General features: G+C 38.3%; 2 protein-coding genes across 4 annotated transcripts; both read left to right on the top strand.

The window, feature by feature from the left end:
• Nucleotides 1-4,812: 4,812 nt before the first annotated feature.
• On the top strand, nt 4,813-7,297 carry LOC140551931 (keratin, type I cytoskeletal 50 kDa-like). 2 transcript variants are annotated; one of them, XM_072675742.1, is made up of 7 exons: nt 4,813-5,320; nt 5,745-5,827; nt 5,920-6,076; nt 6,228-6,389; nt 6,478-6,603; nt 6,690-6,913; nt 7,074-7,297. In XM_072675742.1, exons 1-7 carry the CDS (start codon nt 4,838-4,840, stop codon nt 7,201-7,203), a joined length of 1,365 nt encoding a protein of 454 aa, XP_072531843.1. In that variant the 5' UTR covers nt 4,813-4,837; the 3' UTR covers nt 7,204-7,297. The 2 variants fall into 2 exon arrangements, with proteins under 2 accessions (XP_072531843.1, XP_072531842.1); XM_072675741.1 differs by having other exon boundaries at nt 4,820-5,320; nt 7,077-7,297.
• Nucleotides 7,298-12,061: 4,764 nt separating this feature from the next.
• Nucleotides 12,062-14,595, top strand: LOC140551930 (keratin, type I cytoskeletal 50 kDa-like). 2 transcript variants are annotated; one of them, XM_072675740.1, is made up of 7 exons: nt 12,062-12,617; nt 13,043-13,125; nt 13,217-13,373; nt 13,525-13,686; nt 13,775-13,900; nt 13,987-14,210; nt 14,372-14,595. In XM_072675740.1, exons 1-7 carry the CDS (start codon nt 12,111-12,113, stop codon nt 14,499-14,501), a joined length of 1,389 nt encoding a protein of 462 aa, XP_072531841.1. In that variant the 5' UTR covers nt 12,062-12,110; the 3' UTR covers nt 14,502-14,595. The 2 variants fall into 2 exon arrangements, with proteins under 2 accessions (XP_072531841.1, XP_072531840.1); XM_072675739.1 differs by having other exon boundaries at nt 12,082-12,617; nt 14,375-14,595.
• The last annotated feature ends 12,702 nt before the right edge of the window (nt 14,596-27,297 follow it).

The following is a 27,297-nucleotide window of genomic DNA, read 5'->3' as shown; positions in this document are numbered from 1 at the left end:
AGCTGTACGCACACAACTCTGTGAAAAAAGATGTTTCCAGGGGGAATTCAGACAAATATCTTTCCCACTGGTAAAAATGCGAGATGTTTGGGATTGCAAGGTGTGACTTTGGGATTGCAAGATGACCAAAAGCACATTCTATTGAAACCTGTTTAACAAGCATAAATATCCACATTTTACCACAGTATTTTAACATTTACACATATCTTTCACAGTGACATTTACCACTGTGATAGTTTGTACCCCACTGTCTCCTATAGATACAGCTTAAAATTAACCTCCCTATATCCCCTACGGGCCTTTTAAAGCCCTTGTCATAAATCTTAAAGAAAAAAAAGGTGTGTAAACCCTCTAATCGCTTTGATGAATCCGCTCGCTTGGTGTCTACCGACTGATGCCTGAGAACACCCTGGAGACATATTCCTCTGCATGTCACCCTTTTCTTTTCTTGTCTTTTCTGACCTGTCACGGTCATGTCTCGTCATGCTTCTAGTCGGCTAGAACCTCACATATTCCCACTCATATAACAGCTATATGGTTAGCCAAATATGGTAAAGTCTGGGCTTTTAACAGATCCATTCAGATATTATGAGTGTTGGCTGCTGGGCTACTACAGTGTCTGGCTTAACGGCTCATAAAATTCATTTTCTACAGAGTGGTCACTCTCAGTCTGGGTGGATGTATTCCTAGCCTTCACTAAAACACAACATACTGCATACTGAACTCTGAATGTACTTGTCACAACTACAACTACAACTCCCATAATCCACCTGATCATGATGTCACTGTCACACCATCCACCTCAACCAATCCCAGACTGCTTTCTCGTTCCAACTCACCTGAATGTTAATCTCTGTCACCTGTTCTTATAATTAGTATAAGTAGTACTTGTATACATACCTGTTCAGTTTCACTAAACCTTTGTGAAGTGCTGCCAACGTCCGTTGCATACCGAGCGTGCTGTTGTTGTTAGTTTGCCATGCCTGTTTATAACTCTTGCTTATTTTACAGTGTCTGATCTTCGCTCTTTTGGTTCGTTTGCTTTCTGGTTTCAACTTCTGATTTTGTGTTTTTTTTGCCTTGACCCCACCCTTTCCGTCTGTTCTGTCTATCTATCTGTCTGTCTGTCTGTATGTCTGTCTATCTATCCTTGTGCTCTGGGCCAATGACAGAGGCACTGTTACTTATTTCCACTACCACAAAATCAAGGAGCTGATTGTTGACTTTAGGAGTGGGAGTAGAGTGCATGCACCCTGAGCATCAAGGGGATGACCAACAATGCCTCCACCTCCTCCAAAGACTGAAGAGAGTCAACCTGCCACAACATCTGCTCTACAACTTCTTCAGGTCCACTGTGGAGAGCATCCTGACCAGCTTTACTATCCTGCAGAGAGTGGTGACAACCACCCAATACAACACTGCTGCTGTCATCCCACCCATGCAGGACCTCTACAACAATGGATGTCAAGCCATGAATGTCTCCTCTAACCCCACTCACCCCAGACATAGAAGTAAAGGAACATCAGAGCCAGAACCGCCAGATTAATGAACCACACCAGTAACACCAACCACAACCTGAACATGCACACAGACTGCTACCGATCACTCTGATCCTTCCAGTTCATGCAGCATATCCACACACTGAGCCTCACTAGCTCAGGGACTGTTTGCACATTGCCCTTGCAATTGGATCTCAATCTCTGTGCTGAAACTGTGTCCTATATTCTCTACCTGAACACCAGCTACTATGCTCATTACTGGCACTGTACACTTTGTTTACATGACATATTTGATGCTGTTTACAAACAATTATCTGGTCTATCTCAGCATACTACGCCTAAACATACTTCACCCTGCATTAAAACGCACAAACACCCAGTTGTAACACTCTATCAGGACAAGGTTATACTTTGGTTAACTCTCTCAAAGAATCTTATTATCTCAGACACAGAAATGGTCAGTATATAGCTCCCCTGATCTAGGGTGGGAGAGTTTTTCAGTTTTTCATTACAAAACATCTGCCAGTCTGTGGTTTCAAAGTAGTCCTGAAGTGTGCAGACCACCTCCGCACTCCATTAATACACTGATCTGAGAATCATTTTCCTGTTTCCTGTCTTTGTTTGCATGCAGGCCAAAGTAGAATGGAATCAGCTTTGCCAAAGGCAAGGTGGGGTAAGGGTTTTAAAAATATTTAGGCAGAACCTTTTTCCAATGAAAATCCCCAAACCCAATAAAAGAGCTAGCTCAAGAACACAAGTGTATCCCATTTGTTTGTCTACAGAATATATATGAATAGTCGGTTTATGTATATATGGATTTCTGAATTTTAAAACTTGTATTTACACAAAATTACACAAAACAAAATGTTTCAATGCAAAAAGATTTTATTGAAAGTCATTTTGGAGCATTTTCATTGGTCCATTCAACAGGAAAATCTGACACAATGTAAAAAAACAACTGCCTGACTCAAATTATGCCAAAAAGTTAAAACAAAATGGAAACGCATGGTTTTTATGGGACAGTGAAGTGACAATATATAGTTAATGCATTCAAATGGTTCTTTGACTTTTCAATGGCCTTTACTAAAGAATCTTTGAACATTAAAATGAATGTGTATATCAAGATATACAAATGATATAATTTGCATGATAAAATGATTGTCCTTTCCATGCTTTTGTTTAAGGTTAGGGGTAGAATTAGGGCCAGGAAGTGACAGGAAGATGTTTTATCCCCTTAAAAAACATATGACCTGTCGACTGGCCAAAGGTGTTATTGCAAACCTCTATTACCAGAGAATAGCCCCAACAGTTTGTACAGAAGTCTGTAGTTCCAGAATAATACACCATAATGTGTAAAAAGCCTTGGAGTGTAAAGAGTTTAAACATCCTCTTTGATTGTACTTGATCTGGTAGCCATGTGGATCTATAAGCCAGTCTGATCTTTTTCCATGACCTTGTATATTTACTGAGGTCATGGGACATAAATCAGGCAGAACAGCCAAGGAAAACAGACAAGAAGGAAATGTTCGGATGCAGGCACACATGCACATGAGCACATGAGTACAGTTTTGGTAGTGTTTCCCAGTTTCAAAATTAGAAACAAGGAGCTACGCAGTAAAGCAGTGAACAGAGCGCCTCCTATTGGTGCCTGTGTCTGCTTTCGAACAGATTATCTGTTCATTCCCTAAAAAATTGCTTGTATTTAGTTACAATACTAGTGAGCACAAACTTAAAAAGCATGTTTGTATCCATGCCACATTTTCAGGTCAATCTTTGAGTGGGCTTTATTATTCGTTATCAGCTCTTTATCTCAAGTGTAGACCCCTTATACAGACCCTTAGGGGTTAAAAAGGTGACTGATGACATTCTTTGCTCTTTCACCTTACGTAACTCAGCTAATTGGAGCTATTTATGACAATTGACCTGCACTATCTGACCTACTCTTACTTTTCGAAGATTTTGCTGAGTGGGTGTGGACATCTGCAACCTATAAACTGTGTGTTTACTCGTGCATAAGATTAAGAGTGCACGAACCTGAAAAGTGTGTTTCTATTCATGATGCATTCACTGTGCTTTCTTTTAGCTTTAGTAAAGTAGTGATGTACTGCAAGTATTCACAGTACTCACAGTACACTGTATAACCTCTATTATGCAGTTTGTTGCTTGGTTATTGCAGATAAATTGTAATAAAAACACATTTCATGGACACCCCTTCTAATGAATGTATTCACCCACTTTAGGTTGCACCCATTGCTGACACAGATGTGCAAATGCACACACACACAGACACATATACACAGCTTCTCTAGTCTGTAGAGAAGTCTTGCCAATAAAATAGGACTCTGTGGAGCAGATAAACATGAACTTACTGGCACCATGCCTAATACCAGGTGTGGGCTAGAGGTGTATGAAGCCCCCCAGCTGTGATCTAAATAGCAGTGAAACAGTGTTCTTTGTGATGATGGTGCTCAATAATTATATATTATAATCCAATACTGTTGGGATGAATTGGGGAGTTGGGGATTGAATAGGTTTGGGGATCATCCAACATCCTGACCTCACTAATGCTCTTGATGTCTCTAAATGCAATCAGATCCTCATGGCAATGCTCTTCCAAAATCCAGTAGAGCATTTTTTGGACAGTAGAGACAGTTACTCCAAGAAAAGCAGTCTTTTTTAAACCCTAGATTTTGAACTGGTGTCCCAATATGTTTGTCTTTGTTTACATAATTGACATGCTGCATGTAGTTACAACAAATTAAAATGTGCTACATTATCACAGTATTTGCCAAAACTTGTGAAGAAAGCAATTGTTTTATTTTGACAAATTTTATTCATTTAAGATGAAATTATACAACTCAATAATATTTTGTCCATTTGGTTATATTCATGTTTTATTATAACCTTAACCTAAAGGCATATTATTCAGATATTCAAGATATACTGTTTAGTCTCCTAATGTATAAATTAGTGTTGTCCATCCCTAGGGGTTAAATAGTTAACTACCGACTGTATCTTGTTTAGCACAATGATTTTACAGTGAGAGAGTTATTCAGGGAGGATTACGACTGACATTTTGGAATCTGATGTATTCTTATTTTTTGTGTTTTTGTTGAGTGGGTGTGGACACCTGCAGCCCATATGCTCTGTGGGAGTGTGTATGCGTTTGTGGGCTCTTGTTCATGCCCTTGTTTGCCTCTGGCAGTTGAATAATCCACCCCCTCCCATTCACTCTCACTCATTCCCTCCCCTCTCAACCTGTATAAAAACACACCATCCCTCATCGCTGCACTCACTCCTCTTCAGCCAAAGCAGACGAACAGAAATCCTCCATCAACATGGCAGCCACTTTATCCACCCGAGGATCCATGACCTCTGGTTCCATGCGCTTGTCTTCCGGCGCAGTCGGAGGCCGCGGGGTTTCCATGCGTTCCTCTAGCGTGTACGGAGGTGCTGGAAGCAGTGGAGTCCGCATCTCCAGTGGTCCTGCTCTCCTCCGTTCCGCTGGAGGAGCTGGAGCTGGGTTTGGTTTTGGAGGTGGTTATGGAGGTGGTTATGGAGGTGGTTTTGGAGGTGGTGCCGGAGGTGGTGCCGGAGGCGGCTTCAACCTGGGTGATGCCATTGATGTGTCTGCCAACGAGAAGGCCACCATGCAGAACCTCAATGATCGCCTGGCCACCTACCTGGAGAAGGTGCGCTCCTTGGAGAAGGCCAACGCTGAGCTGGAGCTGAAGATCCGCCAGTTCCTGGAGAGCAAAACATCACCCAAGTCTCGAGACTACTCAGCATTTTACGCTACCATCAGTGACCTCCAGGGCAAGGTATGCTGAGTTGTTTTGGTGGTGTACATTAACCTCTCAAACTCTCGAAACTATAGCATGGTGGTTCCATAAGTGGGTCAAGAGTTGAGTTTCTGAGCTACACTTTCTTTATTAGTTTAATAGCTGATGTTTTAATTACCAACTTTTAATACTTCAACTTAAAAGGGCAGAAATTGAATTCAAATTAATTAACATTACACATGCATTGCGAAAGTGCCTGAATCCTTGAAGAAAGGGAAAGTCTCTATGAATATAGTATCCTTTGGTGTAAACACCATACCTATTACCACACCCCTTCATTCAATACTAACCAAAGCAGTCCTGCATAGAAAGAAAATGCTCAAATGAAACATAACAAAATCTGACTTTGCAAAATGACTTAATTCCTTTGCTTATTTCTTTCATTTGCTATTCTCTCCTGAAGATCCAGGATGCCACACGTGTCAATGGAGGCATCTACCTCAGCATTGACAATGCCAAGCTCGCCGCAGATGACTTTAGGGTCAAGTAAGTCCAAAAAAAAACATAAACATAAAACCTGATATTACTCTTAATGCAGAAAGTCCCTGTAGATGTGTGCCCATCCATTTCTTGTACAGATACGAGAATGAGCTGGCAATGAGGCAGTCTGTGGAAGCTGACATTGCTGGGCTGAGGAGGGTTCTGGATGAGCTGACCTTGGCCAGGTCTGATCTGGAGATGCAGATCGAGGGTCTGAGAGAAGAGCTGGTGTTCCTCAAGAAAAACCATGAGGAGGTAAGTGTCCATGTCTTGACTCACCCATGTGTTTCTGCATGTTGCTCTAATTCAATGGTTTGTTTGACAGTTGTGTCTTTTCTGTTAGCAATGTTATTTGTTGTGATGTCTTTAATGCACCTGTTCAGCAACACTGTCCTTGTGTATTTAGGAACTCCTGGCCATGCGTGCCCAGATGAGCGGTCAGATCCACGTTGAAGTAGATGCCAAACCACAAGAAGACCTCACCAAAGTCATGGCTGACATCCGCGAACACTACGAGGCTGTTGCTGCCAAGAACCGCAGAGATCTCGAGGCTTGGTTCCAGAACAAGGTAAATTTGAACACATCTCTTTCAATTGCATCTAGTGAGTATTCTAAGAATGGTCTCATTGAACTGTTACAAATGTTTGATCTTGTAGACCGAGACCTTGAACAAAGAAGTCGCCAAAAGCACAGAAACCCTCCAGACAAGCCGCTCAGAAATCACAGAAGTCAAACGTACACTACAGGGGCTAGAAATCGAGCTTCAGTCACAACTTAGCATGGTGAGTAACTGGCAGGACACATTCACATTGGATCTTAAAACATGCTGTCCTGGGACACATTTACCAAACTGATTTCTCCCCAATAGAAAGCGTCACTGGAAGGCACACTTGCAGACACACAGGCACGCTATTCCGCCAAACTAGCTGGCTACCAGAGGCAAGTAATCAGTCTGGAAGAGCAGCTGGTGCAGCTTCGTGCTGACCTGGAGCGTCAAGGTCACGAGTACCAGATGCTGTTGGACATCAAGACCCGACTAGAGATGGAGATTGCTGAGTACAGGAGACTTCTGGATGGAGAGGCCAGCGCCAGGTGAGTTTCCACAGGAAAATGGAATACGCTGTAGTATATTATCAGTATTTAAAAAAAAATGCAAATGACTGGTAAAGCAAACCAGATCTAACCTCAAATTCTAGTCTAGTCTCAAACAGAACAGTAATAAAAACGAATTACTTTTTTTTTTTTTTTCAAGCAGTGCAACCACAACCTCAACCTCAAGCTCCAGCTCCAGCACAACCCGTAAAGTGGTGACCATTGTGGAAGAGGTGGTGGACGGCAAAGTGGTCAGCTCCAGTTCCAAGGCTGTGAGTCAGACCTTGTGAGCAAACTCACAAGTACAGCAAACAAGAGCACTCTGAGCATCCAGAAGCCCAACGTTGAGTGATGCACAAATCAATAAAGTGTTTAAAGCATCAATTGCGCTTGAGTGTGTTTTCTTTAAAGCATGCTACTGATACAGTGGGCAGGCTCTGGGTGTAGAGTTCTATCTTTACTGCCCTCTGCTATATGGGGAATAACTTAAATAACTTTACTGTGCACAAGTGATCTCCAGAGAAAATAAATAGTGTATATATAATGGATATAAGAGCAAATATCAGACCCCATAAAGACCCCATAACATGCAGTATCTGTACTTTGTCTCACGATACAAGTTAACATGTAGCAGCAGCAGTGTTCAGTATTACATTGGTTAACGTGTGGAATTGTAGTATAAGCTGTGTGTACTAGGAATGCAGACTTTCTAGAGATACTAATAGCTGAGAGGCTAAAGGGTCAGAAGCTTTATGGTCAGTCAGATATAAGTCTCCAGCTCACTTTCTTCTTCTCTGCATGAACATACAAGTATACAACTGCAGCAAACTATCCCATAGACTATTTATTAACCTAATATTAAGGTCAGCATCCTAACAACAAGTTATTGTTATTATATTTAAACAATAAGCAAATATGTGTGGTATAGATATGTTTATCACATGTGTTGATACTATTTTTCTATTTTTTTTAAAAGATATTGCCCATTTTCTAGCAATTAATTATTAATAATTCTAATGTTTAATTAATGACCTAATTCATCATTATCATTTATTAGTACCAATTACCTCATTTGCAAGCATATTTAAAATGTCTTTATGTGTTAATCCAGATGTATGTATATGAAAGCATTAATTATCTAAACACACAAAGACCAGACATGGTAGTTCATTTTACAGTGTCCAGATGACTAGTAGGACACTGTGTTGTAGTGTGTGATAATACTGCCTTTAAACAAGTATAGTGAACAGAAGACTGAAAGCTTTTAACAAGTGGAAGTCAAACACAAGTTCATGTAACTTATTCAGTACATATGGCCGGAAATAAAAACTAAAAAGGTGAGCAAAACTAATTTCAAGGCAACTTATTGCACTAGATTTTACTAGAATTTATCCTGCAGGAAATGACTACACACTGACGGTGAGTGAGAGGTGGAGTCTAAACTGAAGTTTACACATGTGATTGATGATTACATAAGCTGTACTACTATAATAACACATTAGTATATGTTCTTCTATCTACTGTATACAGTCAATTTGTCGGTGTTAATCCAACACTATTGGAGTTAAATTCACACTATAAGTGTTACATTTTAACACCCATAGTGTTGATTTAACACTAAAAAATTTACTGTGTAGTTATTTTTGCTCTGAAGAATGTATGTACCTCTAGAAATAGATGAACTACATTCTGTAATTGTAGAACTACAAAATGCTGCTAAAATGGACAATGAGTGTTGATCATTTACATTGTGCTTTTGACAGCAGGTGTCAACACAGAACAGCTTTACAGAAATCCGGTTTGGACCCCTCCCAGTGAGCAAGCTAGAGGACAAACTACTGAGGAATACCAAGACTGAAAAGGGAACCGGTCCTCTTCTGGTTGACATCAGATTGCAGAACAGATAAAACTACAAAAGCATGAAAAAAGCTTGTTTGGATAGCACTTTAGCTCTGTGTGAATGATCTATAGATGTTCGGATTGTTTACAAACTGTGGGAAAATCAGTTTATTCTCAACCATGTTTTGGTTCAGGTGTAAGGATTAAGATTAGGAACAGAGATAGATTTAGGCTTAAGGTGAAGATAGAATTCTGCTTAGGATTTGGTTTGAGATAAAGGTTAGAGTTATGGCAATGTTTTATATATATTTATTAGATATGTAGTGGAATACATCATTATCTGGTTCATTTTATACAAAGCTTCAGAAGTGTACTATCTACATAAAGTGGGAAAAGGGTAGCATGCAAGACTAAAGGGTTAACAGAGAATATAAATGCATGGTAAGTGTTTGTTACAGATATACAAACATCTAAGACAGACTGACTCCGGATTTGCAGTTTGTGAGTACTCCGACGCAACAAAGCTCATAAAAGGCAATTGCAATTGGATCTCAATCTCTGTGCTTAAGCTGTGTCCTATATTCTCTACCTGAACACCAGCTCATTACTGGCACTGTACACTTTGTTTACATGACATATTTGATGCTGTTTACAAACAATTATCTGGTCTATCTCAGCATACTACGCCTAAACATACTTCACCCTGCATTAATACGCACAAACACCCAGTTGTAATCACTGGACAACACATTCATCCGGTTTACCTATTAGTATAGTAGCTTAGTTTGTACTTTAAATCAGATCTCTGCCTTCACTCAAACAATGCCCATGTAGATATTCGTACTTATTGTCTATGCACAATAAGTATGTCTCAGGTTTTGTCTATTGCTCTTGCACTACTTACCCACGTCCCTGTCTATTACTGCACTGCAGACTTAGCCTAACAGTGATTTGTTGCACTGTACATCCCTGTATTAGTGTAATGTTGAATGTTGAATCTAAGGACAGAACTGGACACTCTATCAGGACAAGGTTATACTTTGGTTAACTCTCTCAAAGAATCTTATTATCTCAGACACAGAAATGGTCAGTATGTAGCTCCCCTGATCTAGGGCGGGAGAGTTTTTCAGTAGGGGAAATGTGGTTTGCCACAAAATGAGTATAATATACGTTTAGCTCATCTGCAAGTGAGGCAGTTACCCCCTCTGTCCCTGTAATTAATTTTTGTCAGCCTGATGGTCCTCTAAAGGTCATATGTGGGTTTTTTTGTAGGCTACAAGGTCACCAAATTATTAGCAGTGGTCCAAGCTCTTAGGTTTCCTCAGACAGCAGCATTCATCCAGGGTTTCTGATTTGGAAATGCTTGGATGATGAATTTTGAAATGGTGTCATGTACTGGAATGAAGTTGGTGTATTCATTGATTTCAGTCTCTGCTTCATTACAAAACATCTGCCAGTCTGTGGTTTCAAAGTAGTCCTTCCTTCAAAGACAGCCTTCGCACCCCATTAATACACTGATCTGAGAATCATTTTCCTGTTTCCTGTCTTTGTTTGCATGCAGGCCAAAGTAGAATGGAGGTGTGGTCAGGTTTGCCAAAGGCAAGGTGGGGTAAGGGTTTGGAACTATCCTTGAGTGCAGAGTAGCAGTGATCAAGAGTGAATTCGTCTAAAGTAGGAAAATGAATGTGCTAAAAAGATTTAGGCAAACCCTTTTTCCTATTAAAATCCCCAACCCCAATAAAAGAGCTCACTCAAGACCACGAGTGTATCCCATTTGTTTGTCTACAGAATATATACGAATGGTCGGTTTATGTATATATGGATTTCTGAATTTTAAAACTTGTATTTACACAAAATTACACAAAACAAAATATTTCAATGTAAAAAAATTTCATTGAAAGTCATTTTGGAGCATTTTCATTGGTCCATTCAACAGGAAAATCTGACACAACATAAAAAACAACTGCCAGACTAAAAGTATGCCAAAAAGTTAAAATAAAATGGAAACGCATGGTTTTTATGGGACAGTGAAGTGACAATATATAGTTAATGCATTCAAATGTTTTTTTGACTTTTCAATGGCCTTTACTAAAGTACCTTTGAACATTAAAATGAATGTGTATATCAAGATTTATATAATTTGCATGATAAAATGATTGTCTTTTCCATGCTTTTGTTTAAGGTTAGGGGTAGAATTAGGGCCAGGAAGTGACTGGGAGATGTTTTATCCCCTTAAAAAGCCTATGACCAGTCGGCTGGCCAAAGGTGTTATTGCAAACTTCTATTACCAGAGAATAGCCCCAACAGTTTGTACAGAAGTCCCTGTAGTTATTGAATAATACACCATGTGTAAAAACCCTTGGAGTGTTAAGAGGTTAAACATCCTCTTTGATTATACTTGATCTGGTAGCCATGTGGATCTTTAAGCCACTCATGTCTTTTTCCATGACCTTGTATATTTACTGAGGTCATGGGACATAGATCATTGTGATGATGGTGCTCAATCCAATACTGTTGGGATGAGTTGGGGAGTTGGGGATTGAATAGGTCGGGGATCATCCAACATCCTGACCTCACTAATGCTCTTGATGTCTCTAAACGCAATCAGATCCTCATGGCAATGCTCTTCCAAAATCCAGTAGAGCATTTTTTGAACAGTAGAGACAGTTACTTCAAGAAAAGCAGGAGTCTTTTTTAAACCCTAGATTTTGAACTGGTGTCCTGGTGTCTTTGTTTACATAATTGACATGCTGCAGGTAGTTACAAATAATTAAAATGCGCTACATTATCAGAGTATTTGACAAAACTTGTGAAGAAAGCAATTGTTTTATTTTGACAAATTTTATTCATTTGCAATGAAATTATGCAACTCAATTCTATTTTGTCCATTTGGTTATATTCATGTTTTATTAATACCTTAACCTAAATGCATATTATTCAGATATTCAAGATATATTGTTTAGTGTCCAATGAAAGTAATGTGTAAATGAGTGTTGTCTATCCCTAGGGGTTAAATAGTTAACTACCGACTGTATCTTGTTTAGCACAATGATTTTACAGTGAGAGAGTTATTCAGGGAGGATTACGACTGACATTTTGGAATCTGATGTATTCTTATTTTTTGTGTTTTTGTTGAGTGGGTGTGGACACCTGCAGCCCATATGCTCTGTGGGAGTGTGTATGCGTTTGTGGGCTCTTGTTCATGCCCTTGTTTGCCTCTGGCAGTTGAATAATCCACCCCCTCCCATTCACTCTCACTCATTTCCTCCCCTCTCAACCTGTATAAAAACACACCATCCCTCATCGCTGCACTCACTCCTCTTCAGCCATAACAGACGAACAGAAATCCTCCATCAACATGGCAGCCACTTTATCCACCCGAGGATCCATGACCTCTGGTTCCATGCGCTTGTCTTCGGCCGCAGTCGGAGGCCGCGGGGTTTCCATGCGTTCCTCTAGCGTGTACGGAGGTGCTGGAAGCAGTGGAGTCCGCATCTCCAGTGGTCCTGCTCTCCTCCGTTCCGCTGGAGGAGCTGGAGCTGGGTTTGGTTTTGGAAGTGGTTATGGAGGTGGTTATGGAGGTGGTTTTGGAGGTGGTGCTGGAGGTGTTGCCGGAGGTGGTTATGGAGGTGGTGCCGGAGGTGGCTTCAACCTGGGTGATGCCATTGATGTGTCTGCCAACGAGAAGGCCACCATGCAGAACCTCAATGATCGCCTGGCCACCTACCTGGAGAAGGTGCGCTCCTTGGAGAAGGCCAACGCTGAGCTGGAGCTGAAAATCCGCCAGTTCCTGGAGAGCAAAACATCACCCAAGGCTCGAGACTACTCAGTATTTTACGCTACCATCAGTGACCTCCAGGGCAAGGTATGCTGAGTTGTTTTGGTGGTGTACATTAACCTCTCAGACTCTCGAAAATATAGCATGGTGGTTCCATAAGTGGGTCAAGAGTTGAGTTTCTGAGCTACACATTCTGTATTAGTTTAATAGCTGATGTTTTAATTACCAACTAACAATACTTCAACTTAAAAGGGCAGAAATTAAATTAAAATTAATTAACATTACACGCGCATTGCGAAAGTGCCTGAATCCTTGAAGAAAGGGAACGTCTCTATGAATATAGTATCCTTTGGTGTAAACCCCATACCTATTACCACACCCTATCATTCAATACTAACCAAAGCAGTCCTACATAGAAAGAAAATGCTCAAATGAAACATAACAAAAATCTGACTTTGCAGAATGACTTAATTCCTTTGCTTATTTCTTTCATTTGCTATTCTCTCCTGAAGATCCAGGATGCCACACGTGTCAATGGAGGCATCTACCTCAGCATTGACAATGCCAAGCTCACCGCAGATGACTTTAGGGTCAAGTAAGTCCAAAAAAAACATAAACATAAAACCTGATATTACTCTTAATACAGAAAGTCCCTGTAGATGTGTGCCCATCCATTTCTTGTACAGATACGAGAATGAGCAGGCAATGAGGCAGTCTGTGGAAGCTGACATTGCTGGGCTGAGGAGGGTTCTGGATGAGCTGACCTTGGCCAGATCTGATCTGGAGATGCAGATCGAGGGTCTGAGAGAAGAGCTGGTGTTCCTCAAGAAAAACCATGAGGAGGTAAGTGTCCATGTCTTGACTCACACATGTGTTTCTGCATGTTGCTCTAATTCAATGATTTGTTTGACAGTTGTGTCTTTTCTGTTAGCAATGTTATTTGTTGTGATGTCTTTAATGCACCTGTTCAGTAACACTGTCCTTGCATTTTCAGGAACTCCTGGCCATGCGTGCCCAGATGAGCGGTCAGATCCACGTTGAAGTAGATGCCAAACCACAAGAAGACCTCACCAAAGTCATGGCTGACATCCGCGAACACTACGAGGCTGTTGCTGCCAAGAACCGCAGAGATCTCGAGGCTTGGTACCAGAGCAGGGTAAATTTGAACACATCTCTTTCAATTGCATCTAGTGAGTATTCTAAGAATGGTCTCATTGAACTGTTACAAATGTTTGATCTTGTAGACCGAGACCTTGAACAAAGAAGTCGCCAAAAGCACAGAAACCCTCCAGACAAGCCGCTCAGAAATCACAGAAGTCAAACGTACACTACAGGGGCTAGAAATCGAGCTTCAGTCACAACTTAGCATGGTGAGTAACTGGCAGGACACATTCACATTGGATCTTAAAACATGCTGTCTTGGGACACATTTACCAAACTGATTTCTCCCCAATAGAAAGCGTCACTGGAAGGCACACTTGCAGACACACAGGCACACTATTCCGCCAAACTAGCTGGCTACCAGAGGCAAGTAATCAGTCTGGAAGAGCAGCTGGTGCAGCTTCGTGCTGACCTGGAGCGTCAAGGTCACGAGTACCAGATGCTGTTGGACATCAAGACCCGACTAGAGATGGAGATTGCTGAGTACAGGAGACTTCTGGATGGAGAGGCCAGCGCCAGGTGAGTTTCCACAGGAAAATGGAATATGCTGTAGTATATTATCAGTATTTTAAAAAAAAATGCAAATGACTGGTAAAGCAAACCAGATCTAACCTCAAATTCTAGTCTAGTCTCAAACAGAACAGTAATAAAAACGAATTACTTTTTTTTCTGTATTCAAGCAGTGCAACCACAACCTCAACCTCAAGCTCCAGCTCCAGCACAACCCGTAAAGTGGTGACCATTGTGGAAGAGGTGGTGGACGGCAAAGTGGTCAGCTCCAGTTCCAAGGCTGTGAGTCAGACCTTGTGAGCAAACTCACAAGTACAGCAAACAAGAGCACTCTGAGCATCCAGAAGCCCAACGTTGAGTGATGCACAAATCAATAAAGTGTTTAAAGCATCAATTGCGCTTGAGTGTGTTTTCTTTAAAGCATGCTACTGATACAGTGGGCAGGCTCTGGGTGTAGAGTTCTATCTTTACTGCCCTCTGTTATATGGGGAATAACCTAAATAACTTTACTGTGCACAAGTGATCTCCAGAGAAAATAAATAGTGTATATATAATGGATATAAGAGCAAATATCAGACCCCATAAAGACCCCATAACATGCAGTATCTGTACTTTTTCTCACAATACAGGTTAACATCAGGTTAGCAGCAGCAGTGTTCAGTATTACATTGGTTAACGTATGGAAATGTAGTATAAGCTGTGTGTACTAGGCATGCAGACTTTCTAGAGATACTAATAGCTAAGAGGCTAAGGGTCAGAAGCTTCAGGGTCAGTCAGATATAAGTCTCCAGCTCACTTTCTTCACCTCTGTGCGAACATACAAGTATACAACTGCAGCAAACTAAAAGTATACAATAGATTATTTATTAACCTAATATTAAGTTCAGCATCCTAACAATAAATTATTGGTATTATATTTTAACAATAAGCAAATATGTGGTGTAGATGTGTTTATCATTTGTGGTAATAGAATTTTTATATTTTTTAGTAATTAGATATTGCCCATTTTCTAACTAATGATTAATTAATGACCTAATTCATCATTATCATTTATTAGTACCAATTACCTCATTTGCAAGCATATTTAAAATGTCTTTATGTGTTAATCCAGATGTATGTATATGAAAGCAATAATTATCTGAACACGCAAAGACCAGACATGGTAGTTCATTTTACAGTGTCCAGATGACTAGTAGGACACTGTGTTGTAGTGTGTGATAATACTGCCTTTAAACAAGTATAGTGAACAGAAGACTGAAAGCTTTTAACAAGTGGTAGTCAAACACAAGTTCATTCAAGGCTTATTCAATTTCAAGGCAACTTATTGCACTAGATTTTTGGAGGCCAACACAAACTCCTACATCTTACAGGAAATCACAAACAGTTGTGTTAGCTAATAGTCTTTTGTTCAGATCAATTATCTTGTATATGTATGTATATGTATAAAACTTCAAATATTAAGTTTGGAATATTGAGAAATTATATATGCACTATAAGAAATCATTTTTAGTTGGTGTAATACGTTCTGAGAAATGTATTTTGTATGTGCTGCTGTCAACACTAGAATTTAGGACCCACTAAAAATGTTAAATTGTGTCAATGGACATTTCACATGAATCAAACACATCTAGTTAGTCCAACAAAATATTTAGTGGTACATTAAGTTATTGACTGGGTATTTTAAGGCATGTCTTATTTTTTTATTCCTTAGCTGACTAATATTCTCTGATATCTGCCAAAAACTGACAGCATTATCTTTTGCGAATGCAAGAGTGACCAGCCTAGAACTTAGCAAGTATCAGCAGCCCAGAAAAAAGCGACTTGCTCCTATAGCCTACAACACTTAGGCCAAGCAGCCAACCATTATGTAAGATTTACATGTATAACTAAAAGAATTTAGCCTGCGGGGAATGACTACACACTGATAGTGAGTGAGGGGTGTAGTGACACGCCGAATATGCAAATAGCTGGTGCCAGGAACCAATGGGATGGGTGTAAGTTTATACCCACTGTATATTACTGAAACTGGAGCACAGCTGACCTAGTTCCAGGTATTTGTTGAGAAAAATCAATCTTAGAGAAAGGATTAAATCCGCAGGTGGAAATCCCCCCCCCCCTTTTGGCAGAATTTTGTACAAAGAATAAAAAAGATCCTAACTTAAGGACAACATGTACATTTCCAAATAGCCAACGTAAAAACAGTGGTATATTCAGTGTTACAGATGGTTAACAGTACTACAGTTGGTCCTGTCCTGCTACTGAGATGCACTAGGGTAATTATGAGTGAAAACCGAAGTTGACACATGTGATTGATGACTACATAAGCTGTACTTCTAGAATAACATGTTAGTATATGTTCTATCTACTGTATACAGTCAATTTGTTGGTGTTAATCCAACATTATTAGAGTTAAATTCACACTATAAGTGTTACATTTTAACACCTATAGTGTTGATTTAACACTAGCATTTACTGTGTAGTTATTTTGCTCTGAAGAATGTATATACCTCTAGAAATTGATGAACTACATTCTGTAATTGTAGAAGTACAAAATGCTGCTAAAATGGACAATGAGTGTTGATCATTTACATTGTGCTTTTGACAGCGGGTGTCAACACAGAACAGCTTTACAGAAATCCAGTTTGGACCCCTCCCAGTGAGCAAGCTAGAGGAAAAAGGGGGAACTCTTCTCCTCTTCTGGTTGACATCAGATTGCAGAACAGATAAAACTACAAAAGCATGAAAAAAAGCTTGTTTGGATAGCACTTCAGAATCATGTTCAGATTGTTTACAAACTGGGTGAAAGTTTATCAGTTTATTCTTAACCATGTTTTGGTTCAGGGTAAGGATTAAGATTAGGAACAGAGATAGATTTAGGCTTAAGGTGAGAATTCTGCTTAGGTTCTGATTTGAGATAAAGGTTAGAGTTATGGCAATGTTTTATATATATTTATTAGATATGTAGTGGAATATATCATTATCTGGTTCATTTCCTACCTAAGTGGAAAAGGGTTACCATGCAAGACTAAAGGGTTAACAGAGAATAAAAATGCATAGGAAGTGTGTGTTACAGATATACAAACATCTAAGACAGACTGACTCCGGTTTTGCAGTTTGTGAGTACTCAGATGTAACAAAGCTCTAAAAAGGCAGGAGCAAAAAAATTAAAAGAATCGTTGCCCTGTATGTGCAACCCTTTACATTACACACAGAAGAGCAAAACTTCCAGTTTGTGCAAATGTTGCTCATTTTAGTTATCTGTCTTTCATATTCGCTCTGGGAATTGTGCTCAGTGGCAATTTACTAAGAAACTTTATCTAAAATATTCACATAACATAATTTGAATGTGAATTGTATTATAAGCAATGAGAGTTCTTTTTTGCTTCTTTGTATCATCTGCTGGTTAAGACAGTGCCCAATAAGTGCTGTTTGAGCCCTACTACTATTTGTTTTGTTGTTTTCTATAATGTAAATCATAATTGTTCCTAATTTTAGTCTATAGACAACATTAATTTGAGGGGCCCACAGTGTTTCCAGTGAATGTTTATATTTATATTGGCATAAATATATTTATAGATTTAGTGAATAGTGAATAGTGAAATAGGATTCTCTCACATCTCAGAGTAAGTGTATGTCTAGGTTGTTGCTGCTGTAACGCACCTACTGAACCTGGCAATTTGAAACAGGTGTGCCTCAGCAGGAAGAGCATAAAACTGCGCAGGAATTCAGCCCTCCAGGACTGGGAGTTCCCCACCCCACATTACATGTAATATAAGCAGGAAACTCCATACCCATATTCTGTATTTAGAACAATAGTAACATCACTTAAAGGTCAGGATGACTCAGGATGAAGTCAAAACTGAGTTGTGAGGAACTGTAAGAGCAATTAGGAAGGGCTATTATTTTATTATTTTCTAATATAATTTGTCTTGAAAAATCGTGTGAGAAAGAGGATATTTTGCCATTTTTGTTATAAAACTTTTTTTTATTTTGATTTTTATTTTGCATACAACTAGAACTTTACTTTTTTCACTGTTAGTAGATGGTTAACCTGTTAGCTTTCAGGATGTTGCTATTTTGTCTTACTTTTTTCTATTCTGTGCTGGAAATAATAAAATCGCACCTATGTTGGTCACCTAACTGCATGCTAACTTTGGTATGTGCATCCTCCACACGGGGGCACCCGACACCACTGGCTAAAAGCCTCTGTGGCCTGTTCCCTGAGTTAAAGCTTGTTGTATGTTACACACTATTTAAAGTGGAACACATCGTTTCTCCAGTTTCTTCTATCATAGCACTGACTGCAAGTCTGGGTTATTACATTTCCTCCTCAGTGTGGTTAAGCAGACTACGGCCATTGGATTAAGACTATAATTAAGTTACAGAGTGTATGTGCATCTCAAATACCTCAGATGTTCATGTTATCTCACCAAAGAGTTTTTAGCACTGTCTGTGGTTGGCATCAGCATCTGGTATAGGCAACACATGCAAATACGGTATGTATGTGTGCCTGCCATCCTGTCCTAATAACCCTCTGAACCCTCTGACCATGCCATCAATGGTGTGAAAATATTTTGAATGAAACTCTAGTCTGCAATGTGAATGTTGTGACTACTACACTACACCACTGTCACTACACCAAACTACTTACAGTGGCAAGAAATAGTATAGGAACCCTTTGCAATTCCATGGTTTTCTGCATTGATTTGTCATAAAATGTAATAAAATTCTGATCCTCACTCAAGTCAAGCGTATTGACAAATATAATGTGCCTAAAATAAAAACACAAACAAATTTTGATCAATCATTTCTTCATTTAGAACAACCATAAAAAACCCATATTGCTAGTGGATAAAGTATGTAAACCCTTGAGTGATATTAGTGATCTCCAAAAAGCTAATTGGAGTCAGTCCAGCATACCTGGAGTCTTCTTAAGAAAATGAGTTTGGAGGTGTGGACTAGAGCTACTTCAACTAATAAAAAAACACTCAAACTTTTGGAGTTTGCTCCGCACAAAAAAAGCTTTTAGAGGATCTACATTACATATATTATAAGAAGAAAACTCCATACCCATATTCTGTTTTTACAACAATAATATTGGCCCCCAGTCAGCATGACCCCAACAGCACATTGGAGACTTATCAATGAGGTAAAGAAACACTATGAGTGACAGCCGCATCATTGATCCCGGCGAGTCTACAGTCTATTCATGAGTCTACAGTCCGTTAAACCTTGAACAAGCAGGGTGTCTATGGCAGCATATTATGAAGGAAGACGCTGCTTACTAAAAAAGAACATTGCTGCACGCCTGAAGTTTGTGTAAGAGCACACTGATACTCCACAACGATACTGGCAAAATGTTTTGTGCACATAATAAACTAAGATTGAATTATTTGGAAAGAACATGCAGTGCCACATCATGGCATTAAAAAAGATCTTGTTATTCTGGCTGTACATGACTCAGCAGTCTAGTCATCCAGCATCACAGCTGTGTGCATCACCAATGATCAGAAAACATAGCAGATGGGTTTAGTATCCATGATAATCCATGTACTTTGCAGATAATTGAAGAGCCTTATATGTACTCTTCAGCATGACACACATTTAATTGAAAAACTAATAAAGTTAAAAGTAAAAAAAAAACTATGTCCTTATAGTTTGGATCAAAATATAAATAAGGGGAGTAATAGTAGCTTCAAACATTGTGCATAGCTTATTATTTGGACAGCACTGTGTGTGCACATGCAATGATTTCCGGAAAAACCCCATTTGCACTGCTTTATCTCTTCATGCAGTCACATGACACATTGGAATCTACTCATAAATCTGTGTATGTTTATTCATCTTTAACAGAAACAGTTTGGTGAAAAGTCAATTGAACATGATTGATCGCTGACCCCAAATGCAGTTGATCACCAAGACATGTTCGGCATCAGACATGCGCTTCTTTAGTTTAAATGGGAGATGCTAGGCTAACACTGCTAATAAAACACTGGACTAGACTGTCACTAATTTCTTCTCCCTAAACACTTTTTCTGTTAAAAAGCTATGTAGGCAACTTTTGACCTAAATATTTTTTTATATTATAGAACTATTAATAGTTATGTTGGCATTTATTGTTATCATAAAGTGTTAAATATATATATATATATATATAATTTTTGCTAAATTAACATATTTCATGCATTTTTGATTTGCATTGCTTTATTGGGTTGTTTTTTGGTTGAATGGATAAACAGTCAATCAGTAAATTCACTTAAACTAAGTCTTTGATTTGAATGGTGTGGAGTAGAGTGCTTTAGATAAGGGTCTGTGGGAAATACGACACTGTCTGTGCTCACATTGCCAGAAGCCAGTCGTGACTCAACTGAGAAAATATTTTTTTTTCTCAACACCTCAAACAGTCTCAGCCTGGGCGTCGCCAACTGACATTCTTTAAAGCAACCAATTTAATTAAATCCATTAAATTTTCAAACCAGTCATATTTAGCAGAGAACACTGCATCAAGACACTGATTATTATTAACATAAACTGATGTCAAAGACATACATTCCTCCATTTCTTCAACTCATCCCAGAGGTATTGGATGGTGTGCCGAGACTCCAGATACTGCAGTTCCAGTGCTCCACAGCCCACTGTGCAGGGGCTTTACGTCCCTCTTGTCTATGGTCAGCATTGCTCATGGCTGCTCTGGAGCATCCTATCCTATTGGTCAATGCTGTTCCATGGATATTATACAAGCTGTGTGGGGTAGTCACAATAAAGTCTGTGGATGTTCATTAAATGTCTGTATAACATTCTAACTATTAAGGTCTCATTAAGTAAATATATTATATATTAAATAGTTATATATAAGCTGCTATTGTACACACCATATGTACACACACCCCTTAACTGTCGGTGTGCTTTCTGGCTGTTGCTTTCACTCTTTTTCTTACAAACCACACCTCCCTCATCCCCTTATTCTGCAGAAACATAGCTTACAGCAAAACGGCAGATTTCTTCTAACTTCTTATCTGAAAGACACATTAAGAGTCACAAATAATGATTAATTATGCTGTTAATAAGTCACTGGTTACCAATTACTGAAATGCATTTTAAATATATTAATCGACAATACACGTTCTTAATTAAATTACCTTCCATTTAAAAGACACAATACTTGTTTTAAGCTGCTACCTAAATATATAATAGCTTTTGCCACCTCTAAAACATGTTTTAGATTTTTAATGATGTCATCAAGCAACTCCAGGTCAAAATGATATTAACCAATAATATGATGTTTCACAAACCTCTTCCACTGAGAAGATTTTCAGCTAGCTCACAACCCCTTCTTGATATCACCCACTGTGGGTGGGTGGTTGAGATGAACACACTGGTTTTGGTGTAAACCACTGCAGAGAAACTTGCTGACCGTAATTCCCTTACAGTGGTCAAACTATTTTATTTACTATCCAATCTAGATTATCAGATTAGATAGTGGTTTCTGATTCTTTAATTGAGTTAGATTGTGATACAGTAACCACACTTTCACCATTGTACAGTTTCTGCTCTTTTAATTGAGTTAGATTGTGGTACAGCACCCATACTTTCATTGGAGTACAGTTTCTACTCTTTTAATTGAGTTAGATTGTGGTACAGCACCCATAGTTTTACTATAGTACAGTTTCTACTCTTTTAATTGAGTTAGATTGTGGTATAGCACCCATAGTTTTACTACAGTACAGTTTCTACTATTTTAATTGAGTTAGATTGTGGTACAGCACCCATACTTTCACTATAGTACAGTTTCTGCTCTTTTAATTGAGTTAGGTTTTGGTACAGTACCCATACTTTCACTATAGTACAGTTTCTGCTCTTTTAATTGAGTTAGGTTTTGGAACAGTACCCATACTTTCACTATGGTACAGTTTCTGCTCTTTTAATTGAGTTAGGTTTTGGTACAGTACCCATACTTTCACTGTAGTACAGTTTCTGCTCTTTTAATTGAGTTAGGTTTTGGTACAGTACCCATACTTTCACTGTAGTGCAGTTTCTGCTCTTTTCATTGAGTTAGATTGTGGTACGGCACCCATACTTTCACTGTAGTACAGTTTCTACTATTTTCTGCTCTTTTACATAAACTCCACACACACACACATATAACTTGTAAATCAGAAAGGACCTCATTCTTCTTTACGAGACAGGAGTGCATTCTCTAGCAGGTCTATAGTTATGCAGTTATGTGAAATAAGCTTGTTCTGGAAGGTTCTCCTCTGCACATTCCTGCTGTTCAGCTCCTCTCTCTCTCTCTCTCTCTCTCTCTCTCTCTCTCTCTCTCTCCCTCTCTCTCTCTCTCTCTCTCTCTTTCTCTTTCTCTCATACACACATACACACACACACCATGTAAAAAAAAACACTCTCCCTTTTAAAACAATGCACCTTCAAAACTGTATCTCATATATTTTATCATTTTATCTACTTGAAATTTCCTTTATATTATTTTATTTACTTTATATTATTATATTTATATTAGAAATATTATTGAAACAGGCAGAATTACCTACCATTAAACTATATAAAATAATTTTAAACCATGTATGAAAAAATGTATTGTAACACCTTTCAAAATCAAGAGGATTAAAAATTTATTTATTCTATCTCTACTGTCTTAGAAAGGTTTTCTACTAGATTTTGTAGCATTACTGTGAGGATTTGATTGCATTCAGTGACAAGAGCATTAGGGAGGTCAGCAGGTTTTGGATGATCACCACCCCACCTCATCTCCAACACCCCAACATGGTTCCTCCTGCTCCACAGCTCAATGCTGAGGGGCTTTATACCCCTCTAGCCCTCACCTGGCCCTGAATTAGGGCATGGCGTCAATAGGTTGTTGTTTATCTGAGTCCTATTTAATTGTCAATACTTTTCCACTGGGACTAGACAGGCTGTGTGCAGATCTGTGTCAGTAATGGGTACAACCAAAAGTAGCTGAATACATACATTAGAAGGGGTGTTCACAAACATTTTGGACATATAGTTTAAGGTAATTAATTTCATAACATTCTTACAGCAAAATGAGATATTTCATATTTAGACTAGATTTCTTACTAGATCTCATTTTGCAGTGTGAATTCTTTGCCTCTAAAAGAAACTTCCCACTACATAGAGAACTTTGCACTGAAGAAAATTAGAAGCACTTTTTCTTTTTGCTGTAAGCTGTGTTTCTACAGGCACTATGGAGGTGAGTTTTCTGTCAGGGTAAGTGAAAGCAGCAGCCAATCAGCTCAGAGAGAGCATGGGGTGTGTTTCCCCTCTAGGATATCAGTTGAGTGTTAGGTGTGGCACTTCTGCAAAAGTATTATAAAAGCAAAAATTACTATCAACTTAGTCTTTAATGGTCAAGACAGAGGCTACAATCAATAGCACTGTGTTATTAGATAAATACTCATTTGGAAAACTTTAACAAAACACTTATTTTAGTTCAATAAAAGGGTTTCATATTGTACTAAAAGAGGGCTATTTCTTCTGGTGTCAAATATTTTGGTGCTATATAGGACCACCTTCAATGTTTTTAATCAGTCTGAAGAAGTTATTAAGCAGGCAAAAAAAAAAACAATTTAATCAATTAAGGCATTGTTTAAGTTTTTAAAGAACTCTCGAAGAATCCTTTTATAAGAGTGCATATCGTTGCTGTCCAATAAAAAAATAACTCCAAAATGGTGATTTTACAGGATTTTATTCCAAGTCATTTTAGAGCAATTCTATTGGTTCTTTTATTCAGAATTACTCACAAAGTGTACAGAGCAGCTACAGGGTTCAAATGATGAAGAAAACTAAAATTGGACAAAAATGGAGATACATGTTTTTCATTAAACAGCAGTGATATTTTAAGGTTGATGTATTATGTTCTATTGATCAAATCAACGTATTTGTGTCACACACATTCATAAACTGTACAACTAGCAGTGAAAGGCTTTGGTGACTATCCAATCGTATGAACAAAATAAAACACAATGAAAGTGTATAGGTATAAAGGTTTAAAAATAGAAATAAAGAAATAGAAGTATGGGAGACAATATGGTGAGTCGAGAGACAATATGGTGAGGCCCATGGGTTAGCCGTAAATGGGAGAGCATGAACCATTTCCAGGCCTAATTTGGTAAAGCCATACATGAACTGAACAAACATAGTATGTGACAATTGATTTACACCCCTCATGGAGCTAAACAGTGACATCCTATATATGGAAATAGTGCAACAATACATGACCTGTAGAAGGGTATAAAATGTGAGATGCTCCTCTGTCTAGAGAGAGAGAGCAGAGGGGCACTGAGAATAAAATGTTTCATCATTGCAATTGAAAGACAGTGGTCACGAGTCTCCTTTCAAGAAGAAGTCCTTCCAAGAACACCACGACATATAAATTTAAGAATAAGAAGAAAGAGTTGGAGATATAGAGTGCATTGTAATGAAAAAATGTTATTTAACTAATAATGATAAAACCTGGTTGGTGCTATATAGAACAAGGTTAAAGGGAACAATTTACAATAGAACCCCTTTAATCAAGCAAAGACCCAAGCATCCAATCATTGTTCTTTTATCCTGATTCTACATAGAGCCATTGCCATTGCTCAAGTAAAGAATCTTTGAGGAACATTCTTTTCTTAAGGGTGCAGCACAGCATTTTACTACATTCTGACTTCATTTGATCTGTGAAGAAAGATGAGAGAAATGTAGAGACGTGGAGGTGGGGAGGTAGGGTGATGGAGAGATTGTGAGTGGGCGGAGGGAGCGGGTGTGTTATGTGAGGGAGAGAAAGGGTTGTGTTGTAAATGAAAGCGTTATCTGAGCTCTACCCTCTGGCGATTACCACATTAGACTGGTTTCACAGGTTCTAGCTCTCTGAAAACGCTTCTCAAAGGACGAGGTCAAGAGACCGACGGTTTCTTTAGTCAAAATGATTGATGACAAGATAGTGTGAGAGGGCAAGACATGTGCAGAGAAAAAGTTAACACTATTCACTCACATTTCCATTCACTCATTTAATCATTTTGCAAGTGCTTTAAGATCTGTGGAGGGGATTCTGTGCCAGATCGTAAATAATTATTAAATGCAAGTGCTAGCATGTAACGAAAAGCTTCCTTAAACACCATTAAGGTGATTTTAAATATATATCTAATATTTTCTGATAACTATGAGATGATTAAGAGACAATACATTCATGCAACATATTTTTAGATGTTATTTACCAGGAAAATTTTCACTCTACTGGCAATTCATTTTTCATTCTTTCAAGAAATTGAAGTCTCCCAATGACTTCAAACTATTCAATATTTATTGATATTTCAAAAATATTTGATTTTTCAAAACAGAGTTTTTTTTTTGTGACATAAGAAAAGAATGCATACATTGTTCTGACATTGCTTGAAGTGAGGCTGGGATTTGCTTTGGGAAATGCTGAACTGTCCAGTGTGAGTGTAACAGCTAAAGAGTATTTCATGCTGCAGTTCTCAGTAAACATATTGCTAAATACATAACCATTTAAACTTTATTACATTTTCAAAGAGAGTTTGCATAAACAATCCCCCATCCTAAAATAACATATTTTATACCCTGCAAAAAGTGTCTCGTTTTAAAATAAGAGTTGAGTGAACACAGTTAAATTGCATGTTATCATATAAAGTATTTTTTTACAATGTGCTTTCCTACACAGTTTTAAAAGCAGAACTCTTTCTCTTATCTGTGTGATGTGTTTTAACAGCTGACCTGTATGTATCTCACAGACACCGGAATTACCTATTGATAAGACTTCTGTTGACAGCATCTAAAGACAGTACTTAAGGAGACAAAGGCAGTTTCAGCTCATTTACATACACACAGGTCTGACCTGATCACTACCACTTAGTTACAAATACTCTGGTTAAAATCACAATGGACATGATACCAAGTAAAATATGAAAGCTCTAGTGAGAAGTGAGAAAAGAAATAAGCAGTCCAGGAGCTGAACCAACACAACATAATGAAATTAAACTTGAAGCCATCACTTGAGTTTTATGTTTTTATAGTTGTTTTTTTTTTTTGCTTTAAATATTTAAAAAAGGAATATTGGATATGTAGACTTGATTTAAGATGATTTAATTGTTGAGATATTCTAGATTTTCAAAAGGAAATAGGAACTTAATGTTTATGTCTAAAATTGAACTCGCCTACCAATATACCTGAGAAGAAGTAAAAGTGTTAGCATTGGGAAAAAATGGGAAGGCACAAACCCATTGGAATGCTGACTAAATGGAACTAGTTAATCCTGAAATTTGTTAAATAATCATAACATATGTTTGCTACATTTTTTTATAAGAAATACTACACAGGTTGACTACATCTAAGATGCTTTCACCTGTTTTTGTTCTCTAGTTAAATGTTCTACAGATACCCTTGCTTAAACCGGTCATTACTAATATTTATTGCCATTTGTTTGGGGTTTTGCATCATCATTACGCAGCTAAATGTTTATACAACTCTAATCCATGATTCTACCATTTCCAGATACATTTAATGGTGTATGAAGAATGTGCAAATCCCATAGACAATGCTGGGGGTTTACAAGTCCATGCCTGAATGCAGGTGCCAAAAGGAACAGCCTGAGGCTCCTTTAGCTGTTTGTCCACCAACACAGTCTTTCAACATCTTCAAGTTATAGATTCCACTGACTGCATGTCAAGCCCCTGCTTGATCACTGTCTTTATTCATGTTTAAACTCTTCTTTGAGTAAGTATATGTAAAGACTTTGACTGGTTCCATTGATGATAATGTGTTTTATGCAAGGGTATTTCTAGAAATGTTATTAATATATTAGTAATGATCAATTCAAGCAAGGGTATGTAAAGAACATTTTACTAGAGACTTAACAGGTGAAAAAACATGTAGTCAACATGTGTAGTATTTCTTACAAAAAAACTGTTGCAAACCTATGTTATGATTATTCAACATATTTCTAGACTAATGTCATGTTACAGTTGAGTAAAAGCAGAGCTCCTTAATATGTTCTATTCATATCCATATATACTTCAGTAGGATTCCAATGGGTTTGTGTCATCCCAATGTTTTTTTTTTTACT

Source organism: Salminus brasiliensis, chromosome 3 (genome assembly GCF_030463535.1).
Source record: "Salminus brasiliensis chromosome 3, fSalBra1.hap2, whole genome shotgun sequence".
NCBI lineage: Eukaryota > Metazoa > Chordata > Actinopteri > Characiformes > Bryconidae > Salminus > Salminus brasiliensis.
Note: the sequence above shows the minus strand (reverse complement) of the source record. Positions and strands in the feature narration are given on the sequence as shown.

What these genes read in the sequence shown, in the direction of transcription:
- LOC140551931 (XM_072675742.1), top strand. Translation starts at nt 4,838, where the DNA reads ATGGCAGCCACTTTATCCACCCGAGGATCCATGACCTCTGGTTCCATG. An exon ending in TCAGTGACCTCCAGGGCAAG is followed by an intron (nt 5,321 to 5,744) that starts GTATGCTGAGTT and finishes TCTCTCCTGAAG; the next exon opens with ATCCAGGATGCCACACGTGT. An exon ending in TCAAGAAAAACCATGAGGAG is followed by an intron (nt 6,077 to 6,227) that starts GTAAGTGTCCAT and finishes TTGTGTATTTAG; the next exon opens with GAACTCCTGGCCATGCGTGC.
- LOC140551930 (XM_072675740.1), top strand. Translation starts at nt 12,111, where the DNA reads ATGGCAGCCACTTTATCCACCCGAGGATCCATGACCTCTGGTTCCATG. An exon ending in GCAGATGACTTTAGGGTCAA is followed by an intron (nt 13,126 to 13,216) that starts GTAAGTCCAAAA and finishes TTTCTTGTACAG; the next exon opens with ATACGAGAATGAGCAGGCAA. An exon ending in TTCAGTCACAACTTAGCATG is followed by an intron (nt 13,901 to 13,986) that starts GTGAGTAACTGG and finishes TCTCCCCAATAG; the next exon opens with AAAGCGTCACTGGAAGGCAC.